The sequence below is a fragment of the Lithobates pipiens genome, unplaced genomic scaffold (genome assembly GCF_037356315.1).
Source record: "Lithobates pipiens isolate NorthernLeopardFrog02 unplaced genomic scaffold, aLitPip1_a1.2 Scaffold_23, whole genome shotgun sequence".
NCBI classification, from domain to species: domain Eukaryota; kingdom Metazoa; phylum Chordata; class Amphibia; order Anura; family Ranidae; genus Lithobates; species Lithobates pipiens.
The window spans coordinates 6,867,228-6,891,919 of NW_027507785.1; the positions used below are offsets into that span (position 1 = coordinate 6,867,228).

At 48.1% G+C, this 24,692-nt stretch overlaps 1 protein-coding gene across 13 annotated transcripts in view; it reads left to right on the forward strand.

Moving 5' to 3' along the window:
• ARAP1 (ArfGAP with RhoGAP domain, ankyrin repeat and PH domain 1) overlaps positions 1-24,692 on the forward strand; it is a 386,059-nt gene that overhangs the window by 149,347 nt on the left and 212,020 nt on the right. For 8 of the 13 annotated variants that reach the window (XM_077451137.1, XM_077451134.1, XM_077451138.1 and 5 more), the window contains exons 3-4: positions 22,425-22,561; positions 23,914-23,984. In XM_077451137.1, the coding sequence (XP_077307263.1) occupies positions 22,425-22,561; positions 23,914-23,984 (208 nt within the window). Of the gene's footprint in view, positions 1-14,716; positions 14,736-17,043; positions 17,180-22,424; positions 22,562-23,913; positions 23,985-24,692 lie in introns of those variants that run through there. The other 5 variants (XM_077451140.1, XM_077451141.1, XM_077451149.1 and 2 more) reach the window with 3 other exon arrangements.

The following is a 24,692-nucleotide window of genomic DNA, read 5'->3' on the forward strand; positions in this document are numbered from 1 at the left end:
TATAGAGCGCAGTGGTCAGGAGCATGTCATATTGAGCACGGTGTATAGAGTGTGGTGGTTAGGAGTATGTCATATAGAGCACAGTGTATAGAGCGCAGTGGTCGGGAGCGTGTCATATAGAGCACAGTGTATAGAGCGCAGTGGTCAGGAGCATGTCATATAGAGCACGGTGTATAGAGTGCAGTGGTCAGGAGCATGTCATATAGAGCACAGTGTATAGAGCGCAGTGGTCAGGAGCATGTCATATAGAGCACAGTGTATAGAGCGCAGTGGTCAGGAGCATGTCATATAGAGCACAATGTATAGAGCGCAGTGGTCAGGAGCATGTCATATAGAGCACAGTGTATAGAGTGCAGTGGTCAGGAGCATGTCATATAGAGCACAGTGTATAGAGTGCAGTGGTCAGGAGCATGTCATATAGAGCACAGTGTATAGAGTGCAGTGGTCAGGAGCATGTCATATAGAGCACAGTGTATAGAGCGCAGTGGTCGGCAGCGTGTCATATAGAGCACAGTGTATAGAGCGCAGTGGTCGGGAGCATGTCATATAGAGCACAGTGTATAGAGCGCAGTGGTCAGGAAAATGTCATATAGAGCACAGTGTATAGAGCGCAGTGGTCGGGAGCATGTCATATAGAGCACAGTGTATAGAGTGCAGTGGTCGGGAGCGTGTCATATAGAGCACAGTGTATAGAGTGCAGTGGTCAGGAGCGTGTCATATAGAGCACAGTGTATAGAGTGCAGTGGTCAGGAATATGTCATATAGAGCACAGTGTATAGAGCGCAGTGGCCAGGATTATGTCATATAGAGCCCAGTGTATAGAGCGCAGTGGTCGGGAGAATGTCATATAGAGCACAGTGTATAGAGCGCAGAGGTCAGGAGCATGTCATATAGAGCACAGTGTATAGAGCGCAGTGGTCAGGAGCATGTTATATAGAGCACAGTGTATAGAGTGCAGTGGTCAGAAGCATGTCATATAGAGCACAGTGTATAGAGCGCAGTAGTCGGGAGCATGTCATATAGAGCACAGTGTATAGAGTGCAGAGGTCAGGAGCATGTCATATAGAGCACAGTGTATAAAGCGCAGTGGTCAGGAGCATGTCATATAGAACACAGTGTATAGAGTGCAGTGGTCAGGAGCATGTCATATAGAGCACAGTGTATAGAGTGTGGTGGTCAGGAGCATGTCATATAGAGCACAGTGTATAGAGCGCAGTGGTCAGGAGCATGTCATATAGAACACAGTGTATAGAGTGCAGTGGTCAGGAGCATGTCATATAGAGCACAGTGTATAGAGTGCGGTGGTCAGGAGCATGTCATATAGAGCACAGTGTATAGAGTGCAGTGGTCTGGAGCATGTCATATAGAGCACAGTATATAGAGTGCAGTGGTCAGGAGCATGTCATATAGAGCACAGTGTATAGAGTGCAGTGGTCAGGAGCATGTCATATAGAGCACAGTGTATAGAGCGCAGTGGTCAGGAGCATGTCATATAGAGCACAGTGTATAGAGTGCAGTGGTCAGGAGCATGTCATACAGAGCACAGTGTATAGAGAGCAGTGGTCAGGAATATGTCATATAGAGCCCAGTGTATAGAGTGCAGTGGTCAGGAGCATGTCATATAGAGCACAGTGTATAGAGTGCAGTGGTCAGGAGCGTGTCATATAGAGCACAGTGTATAGAGTGCAGTGGTCAGGAGCGTGTCATATAGAGCACAGTGTATAGAGCGCAGTGGTCAAGAGTGTGTCATATAGAGCACAGTGTATAGAGCGCAGTGGTCGGGAGCATGTCATATAGAGCACAGTGTATAGAGTGCAGTGGTCAGGAGCATGTCATATAGAACACAGTGTATAGAGTGCAGTGGTCAGGAGCATGTCATATAGAGCACAGTGTATAGAGTGCGGTGGTCAGGAGCATGTCATATAGAGCACAGTGTATAGAGCGCAGTGGTCGGGAGCATGTCATATAGAGCACAGTGTATAGAGTGCAGTGGTCAGGAGCATGTCATATAGAGCACAGTGTATAGAGTGCAGTGGTCAGGAGCGTGTCATATAGAGCACAGTGTATAGAGTGCAGTGGTCAGGAGCATGTCATATAGAGCACAGTGTATAGAGCGCAGTGGTCGGGAGCGTGTCATATAGAGCACAGTGTATAGAGTGCAGTGGTCAGGAGCATGTCATATAGAAAAACTCCCAGAGATGCCATCATTCTAGCCTGCCTTGTTGCTATGGCGTTGCTAAGTCACTCCCAGCTGTTACTGCTTACCCCCCATTAAAACAGCAGCGAGCTCGTAACCCCCCCCCCCCCATATATGTGTGGTCCGCTATCTCCTCCGTCGCAACATCGCTGAGCTCAGAGCCACTGCACCAGGGGAGAGAGGGCACATGTAAGGGGGACTGAATCAGCTGGGAGCATCCTAGCAATGTCCTAGCAACAAGGCAGGATGGGATGACGCCATCACTAGGAGTTTTTTTGTCAGCATTTCAGGGGAAGAACCTCATACCAACTGTGAAACATGGCGGTGGAAACTTTGTGGATCGGAGTAGCTTTTAATCTTCTAATAGGGACACTAGTTCTGGTGACAACCGGGGATTCCCTCACTTTGGATTGATTACCTTTCACTTCCTGTTGTTGTTATGGGGCAGGAAGTGAAGGAAAATCTCCCTAATGGGGTTCGGATGACAAAAAAAAAAAGAACCGAGAGAGGTTATAACTCTCCCTACAATATCCAAAATGAAAAACAAAAAAATGGTTTTCAGTTCTCCTTTAAATCTGCCTCCTCTGTCTGCAGTCACTGTCCAGGTGCTCTGATTTTCCCACATAGCTATTCAGCAAGGGAGCTGACTGCGCTGTCTGCCTGGGATACAGACATTGGGGGAGGAGCAGAGAGGACGCAGCATAGAAATGGACTTCCAGTAAATGTGACATCAGTTTTACTGAAAAGGCTCCTCAGCTTCCCTTTCTGTTCTCTCCTCTGACTGCCAGCTCAGCGATGGTGACACATTTCATCATAAATGAAATACAAAGTCTATTATAGGTGCCCGTTACGTTCACTCCACCCAAACGTTTACTTATTGGTGGATCCCTGAGGGATGGAGGGATGGTGGGAAACCCTCATAATGGGCACAGCGGGTGTACAGACCCGGGAACTCAGCACAGGGATGGTGAGAACCCCTCATAATGGGCACAGCGGGTGTATAGACCCGGGAACTCAGCACAGGGATGGTGGGAACCTCTCATAATGGGCACAGCGGGTGTACAGACCCGGGAACTCAGCACAGAGATGGTGGGAACCTCTCATAATGGGCACAGCGGGTGTACAGACCCAGGAACTCAGCACAGAGATGGTGGGAACCCCTCATATGGGCACAGCGGGTGTACAGACCCCGGAACTCATCACAGGAATGGCGGGAACCCCTCATAATGGGCACAGCGGGTGTACAGACCCCGGAACTCAGCACAGGGATGGTGGGAGCCTCTCATAATGGGCACAGCGGGTGTACAGACCTGGGAACCCAGCACAGGGATGGTGGGAACCCCTCATAATGGGCACAGCGGGTGTACAGACCCGGGAACTCAGCACAGGGATGGCGGGAACCCCTCATAATGGGCACAGCGGGTGTACAGACCTGGGAACTCAGCACAGGGATGGTGGGAACCCCTCATAATTGGCACAGCCGGTGTACAGACCCGGGAACTCAGCACAGGGATGGTGTGAACCCCTCATAATGGGCACAGAGGGTGTACAGACCCGGGAACTCAGCACAGGGATGGTGAGAACCCCTCATAATTGGCACAGCGGGTGTACAGACCCGGGAACTCAGCACAGGGATGGTGTGAACCCCTCATAATGGGCACAGCGGGTGTACAGACCCGGGAACTCAGCACAGGGATGGTGGGAACCCCTCATAATGGGCACAGCGGGTGTACAGACCCAGGAACTCAGCACAGGGATGGTGGGAACCCCTCATAATGGGCACAGCGGGTGTACAGACCCGGGAACTCAGCACAGGGATGGTGAGAACCCCTCATAATGGGCACAGCGGGTGTATAGACCCGGGAACTCAGCACAGGGATGGTGGGAGCCCCTCATAATGGGCACAGCGGGTGTACAGACCCGGGAACTCAGCACAGAGATGGTGGGAACCTCTCATAATGGGCACAGCGGGTGTACAGACCCGGGAACTCAGCACAGGGATGGTGGGAACCTCTCATAATGGGCACAGCGGGTGTACAGACCCGGGAACTCAGCACAGAGATGGTGGGAACCTCTCATAATGGGCACAGCGGGTGTACAGACCCAGGAACTCAGCACAGAGATGGTGGGAACCCCTCATATGGGCACAGCGGGTGTACAGACCCCGGAACTCATCACAGGAATGGCGGGAACCCCTCATAATGGGCACAGCGGGTGTACAGACCCGGGAACTCAGCACAGGGATGGTGGGAACCTCTCATAATGGGCACAGCGGGTGTACAGACCTGGGAACCCAGCACAGGGATGGTGGGAACCCCTCATAATGGGCACAGCGGGTGTACAGACCCGGGAACTCAGCACAGGGATGGCGGGAACCCCTCATAATGGGCACAGCGGGTGTACAGACCTGGGAACTCAGCACAGGGATGGTGGGAACCCCTCATAATTGGCACAGCCGGTGTACAGACCCGGGAACTCAGCACAGGGATGGTGTGAACCCCTCATAATGGGCACAGAGGGTGTACAGACCCGGGAACTCAGCACAGGGATGGTGAGAACCCCTCATAATTGGCACAGCGGGTGTACAGACCCAGGAACTCAGCACAGGGATGGTGTGAACCCCTCATAATGGGCACAGCGGGTGTACAGACCCGGGAACTCAGCACAGGGATGGTGGGAACCCCTCATAATGGGCACAGCGGGTGTACAGACCCAGGAACTCAGCACAGGGATGGTGGGAACCCCTCATAATGGGCACAGCGGGTGTACAGACCCGGGAACTCAGCACAGAGATGGTGGGAACCCCTCATAATGGGCACAGCGGGCATAGAGACCCGGGAACTCAGCACAGGGATGGTGGGAACCCCTCATAATGGGCACAGCGGGTGTACAGACCCAGGAACTCAGCACAGGGATGGTGGGAACCCCTCATAATGGGCACAGCGGGTGTACAGACCCGGGAACTCAGCACAGGGATGGTGGGAACCCCTCAATTATGGGCACAGCAGGTGTACAGACCCGGGAACTCAGCACAGGGATGGTGGGAATCCCTCATAATGGGCACAGCGGGTGTACAGACCCGGGAACTCAGCACAGGGATGGTGGGAACCCCTCAATTATGGGCACAGCAGGTGTACAGACCCGGGAACTCAGCACAGGGATGGTGGGAATCCCTCATAATGGGCACAGCGGGTGTACAGACCCGGGAACTCAGCACAGGGATGGTGGGAACCTCTCATAATGGGCACAGCGGGTGTACAGACCCGGGAACTCAGCACAGAGATGGTGGGAACCTCTCATAATGGGCACAGCGGGTGTACAGACCCAGGAACTCAGCACAGAGATGGTGGGAACCCCTCATATGGGCACAGCGGGTGTACAGACCCCGGAACTCATCACAGGAATGGCGGGAACCCCTCATAATGGGCACAGCGGGTGTACAGACCCGGGAACTCAGCACAGGGATGGTGGGAGCCTCTCATAATGGGCACAGCGGGTGTACAGACCTGGGAACCCAGCACAGGGATGGTGGGAACCCCTCATAATGGGCACAGCGGGTGTACAGACCCGGGAACTCAGCACAGGGATGGCGGGAACCCCTCATAATGGGCACAGCGGGTGTACAGACCTGGGAACTCAGCACAGGGATGGTGGGAACCCCTCATAATTGGCACAGCCGGTGTACAGACCCGGGAACTCAGCACAGGGATGGTGTGAACCCCTCATAATGGGCACAGAGGGTGTACAGACCCGGGAACTCAGCACAGGGATGGTGAGAACCCCTCATAATTGGCACAGCGGGTGTACAGACCCGGGAACTCAGCACAGGGATGGTGTGAACCCCTCATAATGGGCACAGCGGGTGTACAGACCCGGGAACTCAGCACAGGGATGGTGGGAACCCCTCATAATGGGCACAGCGGGTGTACAGACCCAGGAACTCAGCACAGGGATGGTGGGAACCCCTCATAATGGGCACAGCAGGTGTACAGACCCGGGAACTCAGCACAGAGATGGTGGGAACCCCTCATAATGGGCACAGCGGGCATAGAGACCCGGGAACTCAGCACAGGGATGGTGGGAACCCCTCATAATGGGCACAGCGGGTGTACAGACCCAGGAACTCAGCACAGGGATGGTGGGAACCCCTCATAATGGGCACAGCGGGTGTACAGACCCGGGAACTCAGCACAGGGATGGTGGGAACCCCTCAATTATGGGCACAGCAGGTGTACAGACCCGGGAACTCAGCACAGGGATGGTGGGAACCCCTCATAATGGGCACAGCGGGTGTACAGACCCGGGAACTCAGCACAGGGATGGTGGGAACCCCTCAATTATGGGCACAGCAGGTGTACAGACCCGGGAACTCAGCACAGGGATGGTGGGAATCCCTCATAATGGGCACAGCGGGTGTACAGACCCGGGAACTCAGCACAGGGATGGTGGGAACCCCTCAATTATGGGCACAGCAGGTGTACAGACCCGGGAACTCAGCACAGGGATGGTGGGAATCCCTCATAATGGGCACAGCGGGTGTACAGACCCGGGAACTCAGCACAGGGATGGTGGGAACCCCTCATAATGGGCACAGCGGGTGTACAGACCCGGGAACTCAGCACAGGGATGGTGGGAACCCCTCATAATGGGCACAGCGGGTGTACAGACCCGGGAACTCAGCACAGGGATGGTGGGAACCCCTCATAATGGGCACAGCGGGCATAGAGACCCGGAAACTCAGCACAGGGATGGTGGGAACCCCTCATAATGGGCACAGCGGGTGTACAGACCCAGGAACTCAGCACAGGGATGGTGGGAACCCCTCATAATGGGCACAGCGGGTGTACAGACCCGGGAACTCAGCACAGGGATGGTGGGAACCCCTCAATTATGGGCACAGCAGGTGTACAGACCCGGGAACTCAGCACAGGGATGGTGGGAACCCCTCAATTATGGGCACAGCAGGTGTACAGACCCGGGAACTCAGCACAGGGATGGTGGGAATCCCTCATAATGGGCACAGCGGGTGTACAGACCCGGGAACTCAGCACAGGGATGGTGGGAACCCCTCATAATGGGCACAGCGGGTGTACAGACCCGGGAACTCAGCACAGGGATGGTGGGAACCCCTCATAATGGGCACAGCGGGTGTACAGACCCGGGAACTCAGCACAGGGATGGTGGGAACCCCTCATAATGGGCACAGCGGGCATAGAGACCCGGGAACTCAGCACAGGGATGGTGGGAACCCCTCATAATGGGCACAGCGGGTGTACAGACCCAGGAACTCAGCACAGGGATGGTGGGAACCCCTCATAATGGGCACAGCGGGTGTACAGACCCGGGAACTCAGCACAGGGATGGTGGGAACCCCTCAATTATGGGCACAGCAGGTGTACAGACCCGGGAACTCAGCACAGGGATGGTGGGAATCCCTCATAATGGGCACAGCGGGTGTACAGACCCGGGAACTCAGCACAGGGATGGTGGGAACCCCTCAATTATGGGCACAGCAGGTGTACAGACCCGGGAACTCAGCACAGGGATGGTGGGAATCCCTCATAATGGGCACAGCGGGTGTACAGACCCGGGAACTCAGCACAGTGATGGTGGGAACCCCTCATAATGGGCACAGCGGGTGTACAGACCCGGGAACTCAGCACAGGGATGGTGGGAAACTGCCATTCCTCTCCTTGACAGCGAGGTGAGAGGTTGCTAGTTCCTTTGCTCCTGTGCTTCCAGAGACCAGGGGTTAGAGTTACTCCTCTGCCCCAGGAAGGATGCTGGATCCTGGGGAGGACCCTGGCGGGGGCCCCCTGGATAGGCCTCAACCTGCGGAAGATTCTGGGCCTGGCCCAAGGAAGGATGAATCTCTGTCTTCCTTTAGACGGAGGATTGTGGAAACGCTGAAGCGGATTGAGAAGGAAGAGGAGAAGTTGGGAGCTTTGAAAGCTGAATTTAAAAAGAAAAAGCAGTTTTGTGCCAAAGTCTTCAGTAAGAAGAGACCGGCTCTGAGGCCTGAATTGAAGGACCTGGAACAAGCTCTGCGGAAGCAGAAAGAATTGGTGAGTTCTCTGAAGGAGAATAGTGGAGCTTTTAAAGAAAAATATAAAAATGAGGAGCGATTTAATCAAATGAGGAAAGGAGCCTCTTCCTGCATGGAGAGCGAGGAGATGGAAGCAGAGAGTGAGAAAGTGGGCCCGGAGGATGAGCCCAGCTCTTCAACATCTCAGACACCTGCTGAACCCTCAATGGCGGAGGCCTCTGTCCCCTTCCCTCCCCAGCAATGTGGAACATCCGTGCAGGAGGTTGAAGGTTCTGACATGTTGGATTTGATCAACAAACTGGAGGCCAGTCCAGATTCAGCTCCCCAGGAAGGTGAGGAGGAGAAGATGGACACCATTCCCAGCCCTGTGGAGGAAAGACCTGTGGAGAGAGCAGCTGCAGGTACTGTGTGTGTGCAGGATGGTGGGATCTTTAATAACAATGGGCCTGCTGAGGGTTGTGGTACTGCAGACAGTCAGCCCAGACCCATAGACAATGTACAGCAAGCAATAACATCTGCTAGTAACTGTCAGCTTCAGTCTGCAGAGAGGTCCATGGACAATACAGTGACTTTGCCTGGACCAGGCACAGCGGCTGTTCCTGTGAATGGTGGAGGTGATGCTGGGAGCAGTAGTACTACAGCTCTCCAGGAGTCTGCAGCAGCCAAGACTGTGACGGCTCCCAGGATTGAAGCTGAGTGTTCGGGGGAGGGGGTGGGTCCTGCTAATCAGAAGACTGCTATCCCAGCTGATTCAGACTCTCTGCCAGCAGGTTTGAATGTATCTGAGGACAAGACTGCAAAAGCTGGAAGAAAAACTTATGCTGGTGTTGCTGCCACAGGATCTGGGAAGGGGGAACTAGCAGGGAAGGAGCATGGGGACGTTTTATCTTTCTCCCTGTTTAAAAGGAGGAATGTTGTACAATTGAAATGGGAAGGTGATGGAAACCCCCCACATAGGAGGGTGGTGGTGGATAAAATCCTGCAGATGGGGTTTAGGCCTGCGGATATCTTCGCCCTGATCAGTCCGGCAGGTTCCTATGAATATGATTTGTCCTTTATCCGTCCCGAGTCTTTGGACATATTTTGGGAGAAGTTTGAACACGTGTGTAGGGGCCTGCCGGACTGGAAAGGGCTCATCCCCAAACTTATTTCCCGCCAGCCCCTCATTAAGATGGTGACAATACTTGTGCGCAATGAATCCATACCCCAAGGGGATCTGACTGTATGGTTGAGGAGGTATGGGGACGTCCTGAGCCCCCTGAGAAAGATTTTGGACGATCGGGGAATATGGACAGGGGGATGGTCTGTGCAGCTGAAACTAAAGGTTATTGATAATGTTGTCCAACATCTGCCATCCTCAGCTTTCCTGGGGAGGGACAGGCTGACCATCTTCTACCCGGGCCAGCCAAAGCTCTGCAATAAATGTGGAGATAAAGGGCATCTTGCATCCTCCTGTCCAGTGATGAAGTGCTCTCTGTGTCAGGGTATAGGGCATTTGGCAAAGGATTGTAATATTATCAGGTGTAATCTGTGCAATGCAGTGGGACATCCTTATAGTCAGTGTCCTGAGGCAATGCACAACAAGCCGGAGCTCATGAGAGAGTTCTTCCGTCTGGACATGGAGGATGCACAGAGCTCATCAGCTGGAGGGCCTGTGATTCCATTGGAGTCTGTGCCCATACCCAATGTGTCTCCCCAGTCTGTGCCAATACCCAATGTGTCTCCCCAGTCTGTGCCAATACCCAATGTGTCTGTGTCTCCCCAGTCTGTGCCCATACCCAATGGGTCTGTGTCTCCCCAGTCTGTGGTTCCCCAGTCTGTGCCAGTACCCAATGTGTCTGTGTCCTCCCAGCCTGTATGTAAAGTTTCAGTTGCCAAGAATGTGTCCAATCCTTCTGTGTCCAATCCTTCTGTGTCCAATCCTTCTGTGTCTTCTAAAATTGCAGAGGCAGCAAGAGGTGCTGAGGCTGGTGCATCAGGTGTGGTGCCAGTCCCCCTCCCCCGACGCTGCAGGGTTCCTATTGCAGATCGTGGGGGCCAGAGGAGTGGGGAAAATAGTGGGGAGGCTGGTCTGGTGGTAGATAAGGGAAGGGAGAGTGGGGGGGAGGGGGTTGAAGGGGAGGGTAGGTGTGGGGAGGCTGGTTGTGGTTTATCCAAAGATGATATGGAGTGGTTGGAGGATAGGAGGAGGAGGGGCAAAAGAAGGAAAAAAAGGGGTTCAGTTCCCTTAAATCCTGTAGTTTTGCCTTTGGAAAATAAGTTTAAGGTCCTGTCGGATGATGATGATGATGAGTGGGACTCGTTCAGTTCAGCGTCCTCTATGGACGATGAGTGCCAGGGCGCAACAAAGCGTGCTGGTTCTCCAGGGAGAGGGAGTAGTCAGGCTAAGAAACGTCTACCTCAATTACCCTAATGGCAGTTCCCACTCCGTTAAAAGTGGCAACCATTAATGTTGCCAGCTTGAGATCAGTAAGCGCTCGTCATATGGCCTTATTTTTGCTCAGCGAGTTTGATGCTGACATTTTGTTTTTACAAGAGACCCATCTGAGTAGTCTGGCTGATATACATCTGGCAAAGAAGGAGTGGAGACGTGGTCCCTCATTTTGGTCTCTTGCGGCCGAGCCTTACAGCGGGGTTGCAGTCCTTTTTTCTGGTATGGTAACGTGCCGGCGGGTAATTGAGGTAGAGATTGGGAGATGCATGGTCTTGGACGTCTCTGTAAGGGGGCAGGACTTGCGCCTGATTAACATCTATGGTCCCCAGACGAAGTGGGACAGGAAATGCCTCTTTACAAAGATTAAGCCTTTTCTTTTTACGGCCCAGCAGGTTATCTTTGGAGGTGATTTTAACACCATTACTAGGTCTAAAGACAGGAGAGGTTTCAGAGATAAGCTGGGCTATGACACCCTTTTTCTCAATGCGATAGTTAGGGAAGCAGGTCTGGTAGATGCGCACATTAAGCGTTGCCCAGACAGCACGGGGTTCACTTTTCAGAGAGGTAGTAGTCAGAGTAGGATAGATAGGTTTTTTTTAAAGGGAGACTCTGCTTTTTCGGCACCTGTGTGCCGGGCAGTGGAGTTTTCTGATCACTGTATTCTATCTGTGACTCTGAATGCCTCAGACATGCCACCTAGGGGGAGGGGTATCTGGAGATTGAATTCGGCCCTCCTGGAAGACGAGAGAGTAAGACAATCCTTTGAGGACTTTTTTCAAGCACAGGTAACGATCCTAGACTTTTGCAACAGCAAGTCAGAATGGTGGGAGCTTGTAAAACAGCGGACTGTTAGGCTTTTCAAGGCCATAGGAAGAAAGAAGCAGCAAGATAAGTATATCACCTACCAGCGTTTGCGGAGGAAACTTGACCGCCTTGTTTCGAATGGAGGAGATTCTGGGGCGATCTCTGAGGTGAAGCTCCTCCTTAGGAGACATGAATATGACCGGCACGCCTCTTTGGTTCAGGAGAGGGATTACGGGAAATACCATTCGCCTGACCCTTACCAGAACTGTAAACAGAGCGTAGCAGTTAAGACGGTCCATGGCCTGAAGGACAGTACGGGCTCTCTGACGAAGTCTAGGTCAGGGATCCTGGAGGTTGTCAGGTCATACTATGCCGATCTCCTGGGAGGAAGGAACCTTGATCGGACAAGGATGTTGGGTTTTTTGGACTCTACACCAGGACTGGAAAGTAATGTTCCTTTGATGAATTTGACAGATGAAATCACTGCAGATGAGGTAGTCCAGGCTATTGATAAACTGGCCATCAAGAAAACGCCAGGGCCAGATGGGTTGACAGCTGAGTTTTATAAATGTTTTAAGACGATCCTGGCTCCCTACCTTGCGGAGGTTTTTAATGGCTGTTTGCAGGAGGGTTCTCTCCCTCCCTCCATGAGGCAATCTGCAGTGATCCTTCTGTCAAAGGGTAAAGATCCTTCGATTATTGAGAATTGGCGCCCCATTAGCCTTCTTAATGTCGATAGAAAGATACTGGCAAAGATTTTTTTCTGGCGATTATCACCAGTGGCAGGCAGTTTGTTATCCCACCACCAGCACTGTTCGGTCCAAGGTAGAAGCACTTTCTCAGCAGTGTTAGCCGTCCGGGAGGCCTTGGAGCGTTGTAGGGCTGCTGGTTGGGGTAAATTTTTGCTGACATTGGATCAGGCTAAGGCCTTTGATCGGGTTAATCATGAGTACTTATGGCTCCTTCTTGGCAGATATGGCCTGGAGGGGGGTTTCATTGATTGGCTTAAGATCTTGTACAAAGGGGCTGAAAGCTTTCCGCTAGTTAATGGTTGGGTCGGGCAGCCCTTTGTGGTTGGCTCGGGTGTGCGTCAGGGGTGCCCATTGAGTCCTCTGTTATATGCATTTGCAATTGACCCCTTCATCAGAAGGCTGGAGAATGGGCCATTGTGTGGGGTACCTTTGGGCATCGCTGGTGAGCCTCCTTTGAAGGTTGTGGCCTATGCTGATGATGTTTCTGTTTTTGTCTCTGGGACTGGGGAGGCGCAGGAGGTGGTCTCAGTGATAACACGGTATTCAGAGGCATCAGGTTCAAAGGTCAACCAGGACAAGTGTGAAGCTTTCTGGATGGGTGTGGAAGGTGAGAGCTTTGTTCTCCCGGATGACTTCCCGGAGCCCCAGCAAAAAATTAGAGTTCTAGGCATTGAATTTGGCCCAGGTGACTATGGTCATGCAAATTGGGTGAACAGGCTGGAGAATGCCGATGCCAAGGTGGCAAGCTGGAAAGGTTGGCAGCTTTCCTTGAGGGAAAAGGTTGATCTGATCAAGACTTACCTGATTCCGATTTTTCTATATGTCAGTTTTGTTTGCGTTTTGCCAGCTTCTCTCTATACCAGGGTCTATACTTGTTTCTTCCAGCTGTTATGGGGGAACAGAATAAACCTTGTCAAAAGGAATGTGACTTACCTTTCTAGGCGGGAGGGTGGTCTAGGGATGATCAACCCTGTAGTCTTTTTCTCTCTGATGTTTGTGAAGTACAATCTTGGTAACATGTTGGCAGAGAGACCGCCTGGGTGGGTTGGTATTTTCCAGTCCTGGTTTAGGCCCTTTCTGCGAGACTGGGAAAATGGTGGGCCAGTGAAAAGCCTGAGGGTCAAGCATGATAAGCTCCCGGCTTATGTTGCCCCGTGTTTGAAAATGCTTCGGCAGTGGCAAGTAACGGCAGGGGAAGTCAGATCTCTTCCAAGGAAACTTCTTGAGAAGCGGATCATGAGCTCTGTTTTTTGCGAGCCACTGGCCCTGAGGGATTGCCCAAGCCTGGTTTTGGGGGTGGGTTTGCGGTTGATTAATTTGGAGAGAATCCCAATGAAGTTTAGGGATCAGGCTTGGCTTGCCTTTCATGGAAAACTATATGTGAAGGGCAACTTGAAGTTTCTTTCCATGAGTGATCGGGGCTGCCCGAGAGTGGAGTGTGGAGGAGTGGTGGAGTCCATGGATCACTTTCTACTTCAGTGCCCTTTTAATATAGAGGTGTACAAGAGGGTGGGGAGGGCTCTGAGTATACCCTTCCTCCCCCATATGAGTTATGCAGAGTGGGTGTATGGGGCTTTCCAGACTCGTCGGGATTATGATTTGGAAACACTTTTTTTAGTTAGTTTAGTAGTCCGTTATTTCACGTGGAGCGCACGGTGTCAGGTATCCTTACGGGGTAAAATCCTCCCTGTGGAAGTGGTGGTGGAGAACATTCTGGGTGAGGTTGGGAAGATTCGGGGTCTTGAGAAAGACAGGTGGCAGCAGGAGGCCTGGATAAAGGCGTGGAGGAATATCAGGGCTCTGTAGCTGCTGCCTGTTGATCTCGGGGTGTGCGGCTTTCTTTGTATTCTTCTTTCACTCCCTTAGATTTTCAGATCCAATATAATTTTGATAAAAGGCTACATGCATGGTGACGGTGATGTTCCTTAGTCTGGCTCTCCCGTAGGTATTATGTTGTGTGCAATTTGTTTTGCACTGTTTATTTTGTTCTTGTTCTTTCTGGTTTGTATAATTGTATTCAATTATTTTGTAAATATGTTTTATTTATTTATTATGTTTTTATTGTATATAAGTTGTTGTTTGTAAGATTTTCAATAAACAAAATTAACCCCTCATAATGGGCACAGCGGGTGTACAGACCCGGGAACTCAGCACAGGGATGGTGGGAACCCCTCATAATGGGCACAGCGGGTGTACAGACCCGGGTGTGGACTTGTGTCTGATCAGACCTGAGCTCAACCGTACTGGACAGGAAAGGGTGTAACATTCAGGTTTACAAGTTAGTGAAAATAGGAAGCTGTTGTATCTCATATGACCAGTAGGTGGGGCTCTACATCCAGTTCATTATTCCAATCTAGTCTGAGCAGATTTGGGAAGTCCTCATATCAATGATTGCTGTTCATACTGAGAACTGTCAGTGTTTGGTAACTGTTAGTATAGACAGGGAGATGGCAGGAGGAACCTGAAACTAAATCAGAGAGGAGCACAGAAGAGACTTTCCCGGTAAATGTATCATTTTGTCAAAAATTTAAACTTGATTGCTCAGTATTGGCAACAGTTTTGCCTTTTCTCTCCAGTTCTTATAAATGGAGACTGACCTCTGCCTGATCTCTTGTGTGGAGCTTCACAGGGTATTCTAATGCTTTGGCCTCCTTCTACCCGTAGGACCATGTGGACCGCATGTTGCCCCCCCGCCCCCCTCAATGGTCATCGGCCTGTGGGTGATGGTCAGTATGGAGGATGGGTATAGGTGATGGTGTAGGAGAACCGTGCCATAATGACATTAATATCATTATCTGGACTTTATTTTTTAATGGTGCGGTGCACAGCCTCATGGGGGAGCTCTGGACTTTATTTTATAATGGTGCGGTGCACAGCCTCATGGGGGAGCTCTGGACTTTACTTTATAATGGTGCAGTGCACAGCCTCATGGGGGAGTTCTGGATTTTACTTTATAATGGTGCGGTGCACAGCCTCACGGGGGGGTTTTGGATTTTACTTTATAATGGTGCGGTGCACAGCCTCATGGGGGGGGTTCTGGATTTTACTTTATAATGGTGCGGTGCACAGCCTCATGGGGGGGTTCTGGATTTTACTTTATAATGGTGCGGTGCACAGCCTCATGGGGGGGTTCTGGATTTTACTTTATAATGGTGCGGTGCACAGCCTCATGGGGGGGTTCTGGATTTTACTTTATAATGGTGCTGTGCACAGCATCATGGGGGGGGGGGGGGTTTGGATTTTACTTTATAATGGTGCGGTGCACAGCCTCATGGGGGGGGTTTTGGATTTTACTTTATAATGGTGCGGTGCACAGCCTCATGGGGGGGGGGGTTTGGATTTTACTTTATAATGGTGCGGTGCACAGCTTCATGGGGGAGTTCTGGACTTTACTTTATAATGGTGCGGTGCACAGCCTCATGGGGGGGGGGGGGGTTCATGTATTATGCAATTCAATACAAAGCTATTTTATTGAACCTTCAGTAAACATTAATATGCTGATAATGGTTATTAATTTGGGAAATTCTCACACCTGTAAACTCCACCAGCAACTACTCACTGAATGGAAGTCCTCACCTGCTGGGTTTATTGTGTTAAAGTGGAACTCCAGAGGATAGATCGTCTTCCTGGAACCCCAATGTCACTTCAGGACTGAGCAGGGACAACCCCCCGACCCCCCCCCCCCCGCCTCCTTCCATCTGTATGGCCCCATCTAAGGTTTCAATCAGACAAAGCAAGCCAGAAGGTTTCTGCTCAACTTTGTCTTAAAATGATCCATGGTGCTCTGTGGATCCTTCGTCATATTTTAAATGTTTATTTAAATTTAAAAAAAAAAGCTTTATAAAAAGCAAATAAATACAATTTGCTCCAAAAGTATAGTCCAGATGGGTCTTTAAAGGGAGTCTGAAGCTTTATGTGACTCAGAAAGCAGAGATAAGCAATCTATGAACACTGTCACCAGATCAGAGATCCGTTGCTCTATCTAATCAGACCAGTGTGGGGGTGGGGTCAGATCTTTGAGTTCTTTTCTTTCTCTTGCTGCATCACCTTCAAATCAGAAAACCTCCAAACCAGAATGGACATCACATTCAATATTTACCAATAAAGTCACTGCTCTCTAGTGAATGGATAGGCTGCATTCTCAGTGATGTCATTGCTCGCTAGTGAATGGATAGGCTGCATTCTCAGTGATGTCATTGCTCGCTAGTGAATGGATAGGCTGGATTCTCAGTGATGTCACCGCTCTCTAGTGAATGTACAGGCTGCAGTCTCAGGGTAATTACCTTTGTGATACCTTGTGTCTATAATGATTGGGTAATACCATGTTTCAGATGATTTTGTCAGATAGGGGCACTGTGATGGTGTCACAGCTCTGTGGCGTTCTTGGGAAGGTCCGCGATGGTCTGCAGTCAGAAGGAGATGTGACTCCAACCCGCAGAATGAGTTGTGATCTTGTTCTCTTCCTGTCAGGAAGTCAGCTGCCGTTTGTTGTGTGTGAGATGACAGAACATTGACCCGCTGAGGACATGGAGGCTGAAAACCTGATCACGTCACTATACCATGGAATTCGCAGTCGGTAACGTCAATGGACTGTGGAAGGGGTCTAAAGGTCCAGGAATTGGAGCTTCAATACCTATCTGATCACTGCCTTGGAACGAGGATTTCATGTTAAACCCTGGCATCGCTGCCACTCATGGTTTACTGTAATATTGGTTCCCGACGGGGTTGGCAGGTGAGGGAAGGAAGTCTCAGAAGATGCAGTCTCTGTGAAGTTCTGTGGTTTGCTCTTTAGGAGAGAGATGACTCTTAGAGGAAAGGAAACCGTCACATGCTGCCTTGTAGAACGGGACCTGCTGATTCCATTCCACCCTCACACACCTTACAGTCTGGTTGTAAGATTTCCTGCTTCACTCTGATTGTTGGATGTCATCCCAGAGTCCTCCGAGGTATAGTTGTTGGAACGTTGGTCTAATCTTTATCATCAATCTCTCCTAACGGGAGAACTTCCCCATGACTGGTGGGAAACTACTATTGTACCTGTCCATAGGAAGGGCAGTAGGAAGAGTTTAACATCTGTAGTAGTAACATGAATGAAATCACAAAGAAGAAGTTTTATTGATCATTCAAAAAAAAATCACACAACTTGCTGGGCCCAAAGCAGCGCGGCTTTACTTAGGGCAGATCATGACAGCAGATCACCAGCAGGAGGAAGGAGGTCCCAATCCCTCTATATAGATCTTTATACCACTAGAAGGATCACCAGCAGGAGGAAGGAGGTCCTGATTCCTCTATATAGATCTCTATATCTCTAGAGGGGTCACCAGCAGGAGGAAGGAGGTCCCAATCCCTCTATATAGATCTTTATACCACTAGAAGGATCACCAGCAGGAGGAAGGAGGTCCTGATTCCTCTATATAGATCTCTATATCTCTAGAGGGGTCACCAGCAGGAGGAAGGAGGTCCTGATTCTGCTATATAGATCTTTATATTACTAGAGGGGTCACCAGCAGGAGGAAGGAGGTCCTGATTCTGCTATATAGATCTTTATATTACTAGAGGGGTCACCAGCAGGAGGAAGGAGGTCCTGATTCCTCTATATAGATCTCTATATCTCTAGAGGGGTCCCCAACAGGAGGAAGGAGGTCCTGATTCCTCTATATAGATCTCTATATCTCTAGAGGGGTCCCCAGCAGGAGGAAGGAGGTCCTGATTTCTCTATATCAGTGATTCTCAACCAGGGTTCCTCCAGAGGTTGCTAGGGGTTCCTTCAGCATTGGCCAATTTCTGCCTCTCAGATAAGTTCCCACTGACACCATTGATCTTTTTATCTATCTGTAAGGAGGTAATTCTTCCCACTGACCATCACACTATTGTATCAGAGAACGGAGAACTATTTCAAGGGTTCCTCTGTGTTGAAAAGGTTGAGAAAGGCTGCTCTATATAGATCTTTATATCACTAGAGGGGTCACCAGCAGGAGGAAGGAGGTCCTGATTCCTCTATATAGATCTCTTTATCTCTAGACGGGTCACCAGCAGAAGGAAGGAGGTCCTGATTCCTCTATATAGATCTCTTTATCTCTAGAGGGGTCACCAGCAGGAGGAAGGAGGTCCTGATTCTTGTATAGAGATCTTTATATCACTAGAGGGGTCACCAGCAGGAGGAAGGAGGTCCCCATTCCTCTATATAGATCTTTATATCACTAGAGGGGTCACCAGCAGGAGGAAGGAGGTCCTGATTCTTCTATATAGATCTTTATATCACTAGAGGGGTCACCAGCAGGAGGAAGGAGGTCCTGATTCCTCTATTTAAATCTTTATATCATTAGAGGAATCACTAGCAGGAGGAAGGAGGTACCGAGTCCAATACAGTTGTGCTCCAAAGTTTGCATACCCTGGCAGAAATTGTGAAATTTTGGCATTCATTTTGAAAATATGACTGATCATGCCAAAAAAAAAAACTGTCTTTTAAGGATAGCAATCACAGACCTGCGTAACGAGGTAATCAAACTTTTTCAAAGATGGAAAAGGATATAAAAAAAAAAGATATCCAAAACCTTAAATATGACAGTCAGTACTGTTTAATCACTTAATTAGAAGTGGAACATTTGGGGATCTCTTGATACTAAGCCAAGGTCAGGTAGATCAAGAAAGATTTCAGCCACAACTGCCCCAGGAACTGTTCGGGATACAAAGAAAAACCCCCCACAGGTAACCTCAGGAGTAATAACAGGCTGCTCTGGAAAAAGATGGTGTTGGTTTGTTTTTAAGGAGCACAATACGATGATACTTGAACGAAAAAGAGCTGTATGGTCAAGTTGCCAGAAAGAAGCCTTTACTGTACAATTTCCCCAAAAAGGCCTGGTTACAATTATGCCCAACAACACCTTGGCATGCCTCATTGGCTTTTTCGTGGCATTGGCACGGTAAAGGCTTCCTTCTGGCAGCTCAACCGTGCAGTTCTTTTTGTTGAATTGCGCTCCTTAAAAACAACCACAACGTCTTTTTTTTAAGAGCAGCCTGTATTTTCCCCCGCGGTTACCTGCGGGTTTTTCTTTGTATCCTGAGCAATTCTTCCGCCAGTTGTGACTGCAATCTTTCTTGGTCTACCCGACCTTGGCTTGGTATCAAAAGAGCCCCGAACTTTCCACTTCTTAATAAGGGATTAAACAGCACTGACTTGTATATTAGAGGCTTTTGATATCTTTCTATATCCTTTTCCATCTTTGTAAAGTTTCATTATCTTGTTACGCAGGTCTTTTGACTGTTCTTTTCTACCTCCTCAATGGCTCAGTGTCTAGCCTACTCAGTGAATCCATGTGAGAGCTGACAAACTCATTGACTGTTTATATACAGACGCACATTAAACTTTAATTGCCATTTTAACCTGCGTGTGCCACCTTCTGTGTCTGTACCGAGGCCAAACATTCCAGGGTATGTAAACTTTTTATCAGGGCCACTTGATTTCTGTTATTATGATTTCAAAAGGATCCAAAAAACGTGATAATAAATGGCTTCATGTGATCGCTATCCTTAAACAAAAGACAGTTTTTTTTTTTTTGGCAAAATCTCACAACTTCTGCCAGGGTATGCAAACTTTTGAGCACGACTATAGATATTTAAAGGGGGTCACCATTTGGAGAAGGAAAGCCATGTATTCTATAGTATTGGTGTTGGGGACATAATTCCATTCTCAGAAAATATGGTCTCTAGGTAAATATTAACCAGTTCCCGACCAGCGCACGCCGATGTACGTCGGCAGAATGGCACGGGCAGGCATATTGGCGTACAGGTACGTCTAATCTTTAATGCCGCCGTTGCCATCGTGAACACGCCGGTCGCGGGTCCCGTGGACTCGATCGCCACGGGCATACACGCGATCGTCTCACGGGGCAGCTGAACGGAGAGATGCAGTTGTAAACAGCATCTCCCCGTTCTGCCTAGCAACAAGTGATGCTGATTTCTGCTCCATGTGATTGGAGCAGAGATCAGTGTTCACTAAATGAAAGCCCAACCCCCCCCCCCCCCCCCACAGTTAGTAACACGCCCCTAGGAACACTTAACCCCTACACTGCCACCCACTGGTTAACCCCTTCACTGTCAGTGTCATTTACACAGGAATCAGTGCACTTGTATAGCACTGATTGCTGTATAAATGACAATGGTCCCAAAAATGTGTCAAAAATGTCAGATGTGTCCGCCATGATGTCGCAGTCACAATACTAAAATCGCTGATCGCCGCCATTACTAGTAAAAAAAAATAATTTATTAATAAAAATGCCATAAAACTATCCCCTATTTTGTAAACGCTATAAGTTTTGCGCAAACCAATCAATGATCGCATATTGCGATTTTTTTTTTTTTTTTTTTTTTTTTTTTTACCAAAAATATGTAGAAGAATACGTATCGGCCTAAACTGAGTGAAAATTTTTTTTTTTTATATATATATATATATTTTTGGGGGATATTTATTATAACAAAAAGTAAAAAATAATGCGTTTTTTTTCAAAATTGTCGCTCTATTTTTGTTTATTGCGCACAAAATAAAAACCGCAGAGGCGATCAAATACCACCAAAAGAAAGCTCTATTTGTGGGGAAAAAAAAGGACGTCAATTTTGTTTGGGAGCCACGTCGCACGACCGCGCAATTGTCAGTTAAAGAGACGCAGTGCCGAATCACAAAAAGTGCTCTGGTCTTTGGCCAGCAAAATGGTCCGGGGGCTGAAAGTGGTTAATCTCCTTGGGGAAGCCGCTTCCACATGTAGATGAACCATAATATGGGAGCCCATTACTATTCTGTGGACCCCGGTGCGGTCATCTCGATCTTGGCTTCAGTACCAGGTAAACCCTGTGACCTGGGACTAGCATGCGGCAAGTGAAGTCTGACAGATCTGCATTTCCAACAAATACTTGAGTTTTTTCCTATATGTCCGGAATGAGAAGGGTAATTTTTAGTTGTCCGGAATGGGAAGGGTCATTTTTAGTTGTCCGGAATGGGAAGGGTAATTTTTAGTTGTCCGGAATGGGAAGGGTCATTTTTAGTTGTCCGGAATGGGAAGGGTCATTTTTAGTTGTCCGGAATGGGAAGGGTCATTTTTTAGTTGTCCGGAATGGGAAGGGTCATTTTTTAGTTGTCCGGAATGAGAAGGGTCATTTTTTAGTTGTCCGGAATGAGAAGGGTCATTTTTAGTTGTCCGGAATGGGAAGGGTCATTTTTAGTTGTCCGGAATGAGAAGGGTCATTTTTTAGTTGTCCGGAATGAGAAGGGTCATTTTTTAGTTGTCCGGAATGAGAAGGGTCATTTTTAGTTGTCCGGAATGAGAAGGGTCATTTTTAGTTGTCCGGAATGGGAAGGGTCATTTTTAGCTGTCCGGAATGAGAAGGGTCATTTTTAGTTGTCCGGAATGAGAAGGGTCATTTTTAGTTGTCCGGAATGGGAAGGGTAGTTGTCCGGAATGGGAAGGGTCATTTTTTAGTTGTCCGGAATGTGAAGGGTCATTTTTAGTTGTCCGGAATGAGAAGGGTCATTTTTAGTTGTCCGGAATGAGAAGGGTCATTTTTAGTTGTCCGGAATGGGAAGGGTCATTTTTAGTTGTCCGGAATGAGAAGGGTCATTTTTAGTTGTCCGGAATGAGAAGGGTCATTTTTTTAGTTGTCCGGAATGGGAAGGGTCATTTTTAGTTGTCAGGAATGGGAAGGGTCATTTTTAGTTGTCCGGAATGAGAAGGGTCATTTTTAGTTGTCCGGAATGAGAAGGGTCATTTTTTAGTTGTCCGGAATGGGAAGGGTCATTTTTAGTTGTCAGGAATGGGAAGGGTCATTTTTAGTTGTCAGGAATGAGAAGGGTCATTTTTAGTTGTCCGGAATGGGAAGGGTCATTTTTAGTTGTCCGGAATGGGAAGGGTCATTTTTAGTTGTCCGGAATGAGAAGGGTCATTTTTAGTTGTCCGGAATGGGAAGGGTCATTTTTAGTTGTCCGGAATGGGAAGGGTCATTTTTAGTTGTCCGGAATGGGAAGGGTCATTTTTAGTTGTCCGGAATGGGAAGGGTCATTTTTAGTTGTCCGGAATGGGAAGGGTCATTTTTAGTTGTCCGGAATGGGAAGGGTCATTTTTAGTTATCCGAATTTGTTTCTAAACTGAACAAGTACGATTGAATTGAGATTTTTACTTCCATTAAATGTTCCTCTTGCAGTCCATCGCCAGCAACAGATGAAACGAAAGTGTCTGAAGATCTGCCGGCCTTTCCGTTGCTCTCTGTTCCGAAGCCGCTACCTCGCGTGTTTCCACGGGATCCGCCCTGCGCTCCGGTACAGCCTCTGCCCCGTGACGGTAAGAGGGACCTCGCCATGTGAACTTGCAGCTCATTCAATGTGCAGTGTGGTCAGCTTTTGTTTAGTGAGGGGGTTAAAACGTCATCCCAGCCAATGGTGTCCAAGGGTTGACCATTCTACATCTATAAAGTGAGCCTGTCGGGTGCAATCAGACATTATTGATTCACTATAATAGCTTTATTAGAAAAGCCTCCTGTGTGCGCCTCTCTGAAACCAGTTTCACTTTATTGCTTGAGCAGAAAAACAGAGCGAGGGCGGAAACAGAGAAAAATAAGCACCACATCCCTAAATTATTTAAAAACGCAGACAGAAAAAAAGGGGAAACAGTACGGTCCACAAACCCTGGGACTTTAAAGGTGCTGAGTAATTTTTTGGTAAATTGAATCAAAGGGAGCATATATCATAAAAGATATACATTTTTTTTATTAATGAACAAATAAAGAACAATATTTACACTACAGATTAAAATTTTGTGTTGTCTACCACATCCAGTGTATTACAACATACAATAACACACAAAATATTTGTCATTATAAGATATACCACTCGACATGTTTCGCCCTGTTGAGCTTCCTCAGGAGTTTACGGTACACTTTATGAATAGACTAGAAATGCAAACACAAAAATCAAAATGCAAACACAAAAACAAAAATCAAAAGATCGAAAAATATATATCGGACACAATCACATATATACGTGTTCCAATAGATTTATAAAGTGCTCTGCTCCCAATATTTATTCTTGTCAAAACAGATATAATCATTGTCTAATAAATACATTATTCAATCTGTTTTGACAAGAATAATATTGAGAGCAGAGCACTTTATAAATCTATTGGAACACGTATATGTGTGATTGTGTCCGATATATATTTTTTGATCTTTTTGATTTTTGTTTTTTTGTTTGCATTTCTAGTCTGTTCTTAAAGTGTACCGTGAACTCCTGAGGAAGCTCGACAGAGCGAAACATGCCGAGTGGTATATCGTATAATTACAAATATTTTGTGTGTTTATTGTATGTTGTAATACACTGGATGTGGTAGACAACACAAAATTTTAATCTGTAGTGTAAATATTGTTCTTTGTTCATTAATAAAAATGTATATCTTTTATGATATATGCTCCCTATGATTCAATTTACCAACAAATTACGCAGCACCTTTAAACTCCCAGGGTTTGTGGACCGTACTGTTTCCCTTTTTCTGTCTGTGTATTTATTACTTGAGCCTGACTTTCCATGATTAGATATATATCATTTTTAGCTTACAGGTGGAGTTTTCCTTTACATCTAATAGTGGGTTCCGGGGGCCCTCTCTTCTTTCACTTTGAACTGATTCTGGATTTTCTTCAGTATTTTTAGGTTTCCACAGGCCGGAAATCATGGATTACGACACGGGGAACATCTATGAATTTAACAAAGATGTGAGTACCGTTCTTTACTCAGCAACTGTGATGTCATAGTGGGACCTGGACCAGATTGATTATTCCAGAAATGCTGCTTGGTTCTCCAAGCAGGCCACGTGCCATACATTCTCATTGTACAATCTCTATACCAATCTCCTTAAGATATGCTAGAAATATGTGATATGAATACAAACCTGAACAATCTTTTTAATTTGTATCCAGTCAGAAAGGGCCTTGCAATATATATATATATATATATATATATATATATATATATATATATATATATATATATATATATAGTCCTTAGAGCTGAACTCAATTTTACAATCAGATTGTATTGTGTGTGGCCAGCATAAGACTTACAGTTGCACATTTTTTTAAATTATTTCTGCTCCCTCACCCACTTTGGTCCAAGATCAGGATCTAATCCCACACCACTCTTCATAGTTGCGTAGTTGGTAAGGTCGAATAAAAACACCTTGGTCTAAGGTCAGGAACTGCTCCCTCACCCCTCTTGGTTCAAAGTCAGGTTCAGTTTCCTCACGCTCAATGGTCCAAGATTAGGTTCTGATCTTCTTTCCCCCCTTGATCCAAAATCCGGTTCTGCTTCCTTACCACCCTTTGTTTGAAATCAGGTTCTGATCCCTCATCGCTGTTGATCCAAGCTCAGAATCTGCTCTTTGAACCATCTTGATCCAAGATCAGATTCTGCTTCCTCACCCA